At 38.6% G+C, this 10,157-nt stretch overlaps 1 protein-coding gene across 1 annotated transcript in view; it reads right to left on the reverse strand.

The window, feature by feature from the left end:
• RUNDC3B (RUN domain containing 3B) overlaps window positions 1–10,157 on the reverse strand; it is a 45,525-nt gene that overhangs the window by 26,949 nt on the left and 8,419 nt on the right. Inside the window, exons 3-4 of the mRNA XM_026039401.1 lie at window positions 4,634–4,767; window positions 2,654–2,739 (exon numbers count right to left, since the gene is read on the reverse strand). Coding sequence (XP_025895186.1) covers window positions 2,654–2,739; window positions 4,634–4,767 — 220 coding nt within the window. The remainder of the gene's footprint in view (window positions 1–2,653; window positions 2,740–4,633; window positions 4,768–10,157) is intronic.

Consider the following 10,157-nt stretch of genomic DNA (forward strand, 5'->3'; position numbering starts at 1 on the left):
TCACTTGGACACCAGCTGTACTCAGACCTTGCTGCTGGACCTATGTAGAGGTACTGGAACAGCTCAGAGCTCACCTAAGAATCAGAAGAATTGCAGTGGCCACTGCCACTAAAATKCATCAACAGACCTCAATAAAAGTAAATCTATGCTCACAGACAAAACTACAGGATGTAAAAAAATAACCAAAAACTGGTGTCCCTGGAGATTTTATTCTCCCTGCTACAGGARCCTGCTCATGGAATAAATTAGGACATCTACATAATATAACAAGCAGGACATCTACCTAATGTAACAAGGATTATCTGTGAAAGATCCAAAGCTGTCCTTTCTTTGGGTGCAGTTTACTTGAGGAAAAAAAGTGAGAATGAAGGGTGAGCAAACACAGAGAAGTTGRCACTTTCCTGGATCACCAGGGTGCCAACAATTACATGAAAATCTACAAACTGAGCAGGTTCCCACATAAGGGTGCTCATTTCCACCACTGGATCCTACTCATGGAGGGGATATGAATTTATGAATAAGGGTAAGAAAGGCATTGGTCTCCTTAGCAAAGCAGCAAACAGTTTTCARTTCCTCTTTGAGGAGTCTTGGCAGCAGCAGAAACAGAAAAATACCACAGAAGGCCCATAGAGAAGAGAGAAGCAGGGGTGGAGGGWCAGTCAACAGCAAAGCCAGGGAGAGGCCACTCCAATAGTGAGATGTAAAGGCCACCTATACAGTCCATGTGGTAGTTCAAGCAGTTGCCAGCTTCCTGGTGACAACTTATTGTTCAGCCAAACAATGGAGAAAGGCTGTCCCACCAAAAGCCCATCCATCTGATGGATTGCACCAAGCTGTGAGGGCACTGAGGTGCCTCAGGGAGCGCCGGGGCTGGCGCCTGGGCAAACATCCAGAGCAGACACGTTGTGGGGCACAGCTCCAAAGACTGTCTGGACTCCGTTATGCCGYACACTCTCAGAAGTCCTGTTTTTGCAGTTGCATAACAGACAGCCATTTCCTGCATGGAAGCAAGATGTCCAAGCCCTTGGGCATTCACAGTGAAAACAAGGGATGGGGGAGACTTCCTCCGGGCCTGCTCTGGGAAGAGAGATATTGAAGAGCCCTGGCACTGAAACTAGGAAATACTGACTCAGCTTTCTACCCCTTCACTTCRCAAAGGTACCGGGGAGCTGCACTGGCCAGTGTCAGAGATCAAGGAGGGAGCAAGAGGCACTTTAAGGCTTGGTTTGTGACCTGGAAATGATGCACCCTGCACAAGTGGATTACGTAACTTTCCACTGACAGTTACAAAACCCTGCCAGGACCAGTCTGCACTGCTGTTCAGCATAGCTTGTAAACGGGAAGCGATCACACAAAAAAGGGTAAAATACACAGAAAATGCCAACATGCAAGAGCTGGTCCCACAGTGTGCACGTTTCCTAAAGGACCTACAGCAGTGCAGCCAAACCAGCAGCAACCCTGAACACTCACAGACCCTCTCTGAGTGCTACAGAATTTGAAACTGCTAATAAAAAATAGCACTGCTATGCACTAATAAACAATCTAAACTACCAAACAGGTAGAAGGAATCCACTACTTAAGTAAATTGCTTGTGACTCTCCTCTTCCTCATCTTCCCCTCAAAAACCCAAGTAACTCTTCTGTTTGAGGCAGCTGAAAAAATCTTTACCAGAAATAGCTTCTTTGATTTACGAGCTTCTTGTTTATTGTAAATGCAAGCAAATCTGGATAAAATAAAAAAGACAAGTCTRGGAACTTAAATAAAATGGGAAGTTTACCTAGTTGTGTCTCAAAGTCATCTTAATATTTGGAAAATATCATGAGATCTGTGGACAAACAGCCTTACAAATAGAAAATAATAACCCAAACCAGCAGAAGTCATTACAGAGAAAAGCCTTATTGTTTAAATATTTCACTGAGGACATCTAAATCTTTTGCAGTTCAGAAAGATTTGAACCACAATAAGTTACAGCTGGAGCCYCAATCTTTAATTAAACGACTTCATCACAGATCTATAAGATGCCTTTGCCCTAYGTTAAAGCATCATATAATAAACAAACATGTTCTCTAGAAGCAGTCCAAAACGGCAAGGATATTTTCTATCACAATGAATATTCATGYCCATAACAGTTTCAAACATCAGAGGGAACAACAAAATATACGCTACACATTTTACAGATTATGATCTGGAATCCTAGCCGTGCCTGATCACCAATTCTGTTCTGTGTGTCTCAGGTTTCTTGGAATTCTCTTCCTTTCTGSTTCAGGAAAAGTTCCTATAACTCTAAAAAGGATTTTTTTTTCTGAGGGCTCTAGGGCTTTTTACCAACAATACTTAWTTTTGAAAGGAATATTATATCTTCTAGCCATGTAAGGCTACAAGTTCAAAATTAGTTCCTTCTTTAGAAAGATTATGTTCTCTTTTAACCTTTCAAGAATTCCAGAGAAATTTCCACATTTTTTGAAAAATCAGAAAGGATTACRCAACTTGTAATTTTACCTGGATTAACATCTGATTGATTAATTATATCCCTCTTTTACTAGTTTACATCTCTTTTACTAGTWATACTAGTCTGGCATAATTCAAGTGAAAAATTCAAGTGAAAATCCTGAAGCTACGTCCTTTATTTTGCATAAATACAAGTCATAGAGACCTGGTTGTTTTGAAGTCTCTCAGAGCTGTAGAAATGTATTCAGACAAGTGTTTTTCCATAAGTGCTACTCTGATCCAGGCTCGACCCTGAAAGAAAAAGCAGATATCAAATATTTTAAAATTTTATAGAATGTGACACTTCGTGAATAAAATTGATCTATCTGGATGAGATAAAYCCATTACCATATAACCACAATACAGAAACTATTACTGAGATGTACTTCATTATAGAAATAAAAGGATTATGGTGTTCTTAAAAATACATTTTATTGTCAAATTACATTCCAAAATATGGAGAAACACAAAGCAAGGCTTTTGTTTTAATTATACTCTCCAGCCTTTAAAGAAACTCAAATGCACAAATGCTTGCAGACCAGAACAGGAAACTTTTCATTTCAAAGACAATGGTATTAGAATTGACAAATCCTAYACAAGCAGCTGTAAACCACCTAAAGGTGATTTAGGTTAAAAATGAATTCACTGCATGCATTCATTTAATCAATGAAAAATAATTAAAAGACTATTTATAACTCAGCCATGCATTTTGAGTAAATATTCCACAGCTTTAAATTTTCCTTGGCAGGGATGTCATGATAGAAGGTATGCGTTATTTATAGAAATGGAAGCAAATCTAAAAGGCTTAACATTTGCAGTCCAAAACCAAAATTTTATTCAAACAAGCCCTACAAATAGCAGTAATAACTTTGAAAAATAACCTTTAAGAGTGTATGTTTGCGCTATGCATATACCTGACAGGTCTAGTGCACAGGATTACAATTTAAAAGCATGAGCCATTTTAAATGTCTGCCATAATCTTAAATGTCATTTTTGAGAATGCCAGGAGCATCTGTAATAGCTTATATAAATGTACATAAGCAACAAGTCATCTTCTATTTARTATTTTTGGTGCTTATTGGCATCTAGCTGAGTTATCAATATAAATATACCACCAAAAGCAGTAGACTGCAGTCATAACTCTAGCTTATATAGATTTTGATCACACTGAATTTATAATAAGAAAATCAATTCTTCAGTTGTCTCGGGTATGGACTGCCCAAATATGCCCCTTTTAAGAAAATTGGACATCGCTCTGCATGCTCATTGCAAGAACTAGCATATTTGTTTATTATTTCATTCGGCAATTTCCACAGAGGAAAAGGAAACTTGAAATTATCTATACGAATAATGTACAAAATAATTTTATATCTTATTATTTACTAAATTTAAATACTCATAACTGTGAAAATCTGAGAACTCTGAAATACACTAGATGTATTTTAAAGGTAAACAATACACTTCTCAGATTCTCAGATATGAATCTCTGCAGAGACTATTTGATGAATAAGTTCTCCAAATTAGCTGAATGCAACCAAGAGGGAAAGCTGTATGACTTAAATATCAGTCCAATACTCCAGTAAACAGAGTGTTAGGAATAGCACATAATATCCTGAATAAAAATAAAAATAAATAAATAAATAAATAAGCATTCAATAGCTTTTGGCCATGGAGATCTCTACTGTCTCAAAGTGTTCCCTGACATTATGGCTGCAGGTGCATTTATGCATAACAGTCTATATAAAATAAGCAAGGAGCAACAGCTGACAAGGCAAACGAGCTGTTCTGCAATCCTATGAAGCATCAGAATGGCTGCTCAAAGCGCTAGTAGATTGGAGGTCTTTTCTTGCATTTCCCAAAAATTATGAGTTAGAAAATGGGAAGGCAATTATTCTATAATAAACTATAGTCAATGACTRCAGAATTTGAGGTTTATTCTACTGAACAATACACATTTAAAAGAAAATATATGCATGCAGTTGGCTTTTTTCAAGAAAAAGGTACAGATCAGAAGATAATTATTTCAAAGTTATGAAAATTTGTGAGGTAAGATAAAAATACATTTTAACTGGGAACAGAAATGTCGGCTACATTTTACGCAGAAGAAAGAGTATTGGAAAATCAATTTGACCTTTTTCTTCCCTACCTTAGCTCTAGAAGAGCTGACATTCTCCATGTTCTCAATGCTGCAGATGCAATCGTGAGAGACTTTGCGGCAAGCGACTCGAATGTAGTCCCAGAAGCTACGAGGACTTTCATAGCCAAACCAGGTGATCTGACCTTAAATCAAAACACAAGATACGTGAACATTCATGAACCTCCCTCCCTGTTTGTTAGAAAATAAGTACACATAAAAATTAAATAACGCTGCCCCACACTTCTTTTGTGCTGTCTACAGAGACAGGGCTCTCATTAGCARCCTTACAAATTCCTACTGAAATCTGCCTATGCAAGTAGAAGTGACTTGCATTGCTCAGCTCACCTTGAGTGGAAGCCAATATGAAAACAGAAGTTTGGGGCTTTTGTGGAAATGTGCATTTTGTTGTTTGCCTTTTTTCCCTCATGAATATGCTGTAAGTCCTCAGAGCTCTTCACAGGACTTTTAGGTCACACTACTGCACACACTGCTGTGATTCAAAACGAAGAGGCAAGACACATTTCTATTATTTGTTTCAGGTAGTACCATGTATCTCATGTACAGATAATTTTGTTCCTTTATAGTTTCTTTAAAGGCSAGTTTGTTATGCGGAGGGTAGCGGCATCTTTATTATAAGGGCAGATTTGGAACTTTACACAATGGCCTTTCRCTAAAGGAGAACTTGATGCTTGATCTTGAACTTTTCCAGCCACAATTTACTCTAAAATGCACATGGAGAAGCTGACCAAATCCCATCGGGTAAAATCAAYGTATTTTCTGGAGTTTTAGCCAAAGACCTTGGGGACTCTCCCAGCCTGGAAAGGGCTGTGGTTTTGGCTCCCTGAAGGCAGAGGCAGTGCTGCTTGYGGGGGCTCCCCGAAGGCAGCGCCTCCCAGCCTGGCCAGCTCGCCAGTGTGACCCAGCAATCCTTGAAAGCGAGGAATTTTGCTCTGTGGTTATTGCCATTACAATGTACAGGCAAAAACTCTTGTCCTTGTAGAATGAGATCTTATYTGTAAGTTATTTGAAGTCTTGAGTTTTGTTCCTGAAGGTGTGCTAGTTTATCAGAAAGACTTTTATTCTCTTACCATTAGAAAGCTCAGATTTCTAGGAAGAATATTAGACTGATGATGACAGTAAAASACCAGAACATGATACTAAGGATCTCTTTGTCTTGCGTGATGTACCTCAGCTCGCAGCACAGCCAGGGCTGYGTCACAGCTGAAGATCTGCCCCTATTGACCCAAGAGAGTCAGGGCATCACCCCTCTCTCTGCTCCCAGGGTACTTGCTACTTCACTTCCTGACCCATATTTGCTTTCCCACACATATTTACTCAGCATATTCAAAGCTGTACAAAAAAAAAAATGAAGAAATTAAAACAAGACACTCAATATCCCAAAGAAACCAAGAGTTGCAGCATTACTGTACATACTTTTTCAGCTTTGGGGACCAAAAAGAGAAAGAAGTCTTTTTCTATAAGGTAACTGCTCTTACAAATCCTTTTTTTTTTTTTTTGAAACATGAAAGATCACGGCCAGCAACAGGAATTCACTAGCATTTTAAAGATACCAAAAAAAAAAAGCTACTGATGTTTGCATATTCTTAATTATATCGGAAATATTTCTAACCCAGATTATACCTTCAAAATTAAATGTAGCCTCACTCTATAGTTTTCTGAAGCCAGTAGTAAGTGGCAAAGCAATTCCGTTTACCAACAACCACCTGAAAAGCACACGTTTAACTCAGAAATACCTTTACAGAAGAAATATGTAACACTGCAGGGAACTTGGCTGGCTTACATTGGTGAATGAAGCCACTGGTGCTGATGACAGGATATGCTCGGACACAACCCTAGGCTTTAACCCTGCAGAGCTCCCCACCAGGGCCCGGTGCCTCCAGCGCCAGTTGCCTTCACTTGGAGCTCCTGCCACGCACCAGGGACCTCTGCATCCCACTGTTCTCTCCCTACAGCTTTCAACCTTGCCCACACTCGAGCAGCCAGCCCCATCTGATGCAAAAACTTCCTTAATGATCCAATACAAAGGTCATGGGAAAGACCGTTAGAGAATAGAGTGTATTTTAAAAACTGTTACATAAGATATTAAGCTGTGTATTTCCTACAACTGGAAGCGCTTTCAGTGTTTGAAAATCTGCTTGGCCCTTAMTTAATGAGCTAAACGTACGTAGCCACAGGATGTCAGAAGAAATGAAAAAGCTAAAATTATACTAGATTTTAAGGGGATCACAATTAACTTAGAACTTATTGTTTAGTATACAACTTATACTGTCAGTGATCTGAAGGAAAGAGTTTCCCAAAAGATCCAAGCGGCAAAGAGCACATGGTCTTTGCAATCAAGTTTTTACCTATCATCACAAGATACAAAAGCTTACACAGTTGTTCCAATAGAAATGGCATAATTGGTTTTTTTTAGTCCATCAAAATTGTTAGGTAAATATGGAAGCTGTAAATTTAATATCAAATACTKTTCTAATGAATGCAACTTTGTAGCATAAAAATAAAAAGTGAATAGAAACAATATTATGAAATTCTGCATTTCACTACATTTTTCAATAGTTATATATCTATTATTATCAGCTTACTTCTGCTCCGAGATACAGACACCTGCAACACTATTTTTCAGATCTTTTTTCTACTACCAAGAAACTCTGCTCTGTTAAGACACTAAACAGTTTGATCCCTGCTCTTTCACAGGGCAGTTTCCGATGTAGAAAGCAAAGCTCTGCAGCTGCAAAGCCCTAACTGCCAGGCTGCTCTTAGGCACAAGCAGGTGTCTTCCAAACTTCCCAGTACTGTTATTTTGTACACAGCAAATATAGCCCATTCTGCAAAAATAAAATTTAATATAATTTGTTAATAACAATTACAATATTTGTTAATAGGATGATACTTCTTTGAGAATTTCCTATGGTACCTACTCTTTATTTCGGGTCTGCAGAATGAGTCATTAAAAAAATACAATAGCTCATAAACCCAGTCTTCCAAAGCAGTTATAAATTAGTTTAAGATTTTTCCTCAGACAAAATAAAGAAGAGCGAGCCTAACAACAAATTACACGAGATCCCTAATACCCTAATACTTTTCTTCAGAGAAGTATTTGCTCTTCAGAGCAAATAATAGTAATAGGGTCAATACAGATCTAAAAATATTAAATCTAGTAACAAAAGCGCTTCTGCTTAGAAGGGCACTTTGCCATAACACTGTGACAACCAAAATCAAAAGGGCTCTAAGAACTGCTTCAATTTGGCCTCTTCTGTGGGAATGGTGCCTTCAGCTCTTACTTCTTGCCCTCTCCCATCCCACCTGCATCATCCCAGCTCTTTCATTCAGCAGATTTGCCTCGGGATGAGCAGCATTACAGGCTGCCTCTTATGCRCTTAATGCAACCCTCCTTCCTCTCCTATGACCTATCCCTACAAATGCAGCTTCTCTTCTGCAGATATAATTCATATCCCYTTTTATTATGTAACCACTGCTTATGCTTTTTAAAACATTACATTAATGAAAAAACCCTGGGCACTAGTAACTGTTATTAATAGTTATTTCTTAAGAAAGAGGGTCTGTGGAATAGCAGGCAACAATATGATTTTTTCTTAAATAAATAAATAAAATGAAAATGCACAGCCAGGGATAAGATGTGCACTACAGACACTGTCTAATTTAGTAATTCATCTTACTATGGAGATGATAGTGCGAGGACTGAACAGAATTTATTTACCAGTGATGTCCCTAGTATGGCCTCTCCCATTAGTGCCATTGGATTATTGATGACCCATAAAATGAGAACGTTTTAAAGAATGAGGAAAAGGGGAGAATTATTACATTTATCCTCCTACTCAAGCAGTGCTGACTGCTCTATAAGGTTATTACTAACAGTGAGTTTTCTAAACTAAAAAGGAAGAAAATGTGTCAATCACTAGCAAATTAGGAATAACATAGATGAAAGATGGACAGAGATGGGCAGCTTGCTTAGACAGCTCTAGCAGTTACAGGGAAAAAAGCAGCACACACAGTTATTTAAGCATCAAAATAGCAAAGTAGAGCATACTCTTTTATGTCATCATGGTGACAAATGCCACTGAATGTGCAAATGACAAGAGCACCCTCAGTAAAAGAATGACATGCAAAAATTACAAAAATCATAAGCAAAGCACACTATATGATATTATTGGTCACAGAGTTTAATGTATATTTCAAAACGTATTTCTAAGCCTGAATACTAAATATCGGTGTGGATAAAAACACATTTGCTGTTAAAGATATTATAATAATAATAAAAAAAGACACATACCTACATATGACAATAGTTTAACAAATAGTTTTGAGATGGCGGCCAAAAAAATCTACAGTAGTTACTAATGTCACTCAGTTAATTGAAATTAACTTTAAGTGATAGACCACAACATAGAAATTAAATTTCTGGGTGGAAAATCATACAAGGTTACAATGCAGTAAAGTCAATACATGCATCAGTTTGATGTGGCTTCAGATTTTAAATTAGCTAAGATATGTCTGTGATCGAATCCCAGATAACATTACTGGACGTTTTTTTTGATGCCCCAGCTACATTTACTCAGCTGATCAGATGAAAATAAACAAACATGCACGCTCTCACAGGTAACATACCCAAAACTCTGTCGCCAGCAGCCAAAGCAAGACAGCTACAAGATAGGGCTTAATCACAACAGTACACAAATAAGACAGGAAAAAATTACAAGCAAAATTACGAACAACTACCTGGGAAAAGAATGATTCTCCTAAAATTATCTACCAATTAAAAAAAAAAAAAAAAAACACCAAAAAACCCCATACTATTCAGCCCTTCATTATAAAGCCATGCCAACTTTTATTCCTGATCAGAAATAAATGAGCATTCCTCTTCCTTTCCCCTGCCTGTTCAAAATTCCTCTATTGCTAGTGCAGCAGTGCCAGGTTCTGCCAGCAGGCGTGATGCCAAACAGCTTATTTTAAGGGCAGGAAGGGTCACCTACCCTCATCATGAAGCATCTTCCACAGGATACTTCACGTGATCTGTATTCACAGGAAGAGCCAACGCTTCAGGGCAGCAGCAGGTTTGCTGCACATACCCTCCACAGCACAGGGATCATTCTCTCCACTTCCTACAGTGGCAGCCAAGGGCTTGCAAGCCCTGCAAAAACAACAGAGCTGACCCAAACCCTCTTCAAAACAGGCTGTGAGCCAGACTGTGGCCTATTCCTCACTGCCCTTTTAGCCATGAGCAAAGAGAATCATGAAAACATTATGGGTGGAACGACCTTTGAGATCATCGAGTCCAACCATAAACCCTTCAACACCATTCCTGCTAACCCATGTCCCTAAGYGCCTCATCTAGATGTTTCTTGAACACAACATAGAGGTTAAGGAAAATCATGGAGAAGAGAGGAGAAAAGAAAAAAAGAGAGGGAGGAAGAGAGAGGGAGGAAGAGAGAGGGAGGAAGAGAGAGGGAGGAAGAGAGAGGGAGGAAGAGAGAGGGAGGAAGAGAGAGGGAGG

This window comes from Nothoprocta perdicaria, unplaced genomic scaffold (assembly GCF_003342845.1).
Source record: "Nothoprocta perdicaria isolate Ctin4 unplaced genomic scaffold, notPer1 scaffold_23, whole genome shotgun sequence".
Lineage (NCBI taxonomy): Eukaryota > Metazoa > Chordata > Aves > Tinamiformes > Tinamidae > Nothoprocta > Nothoprocta perdicaria.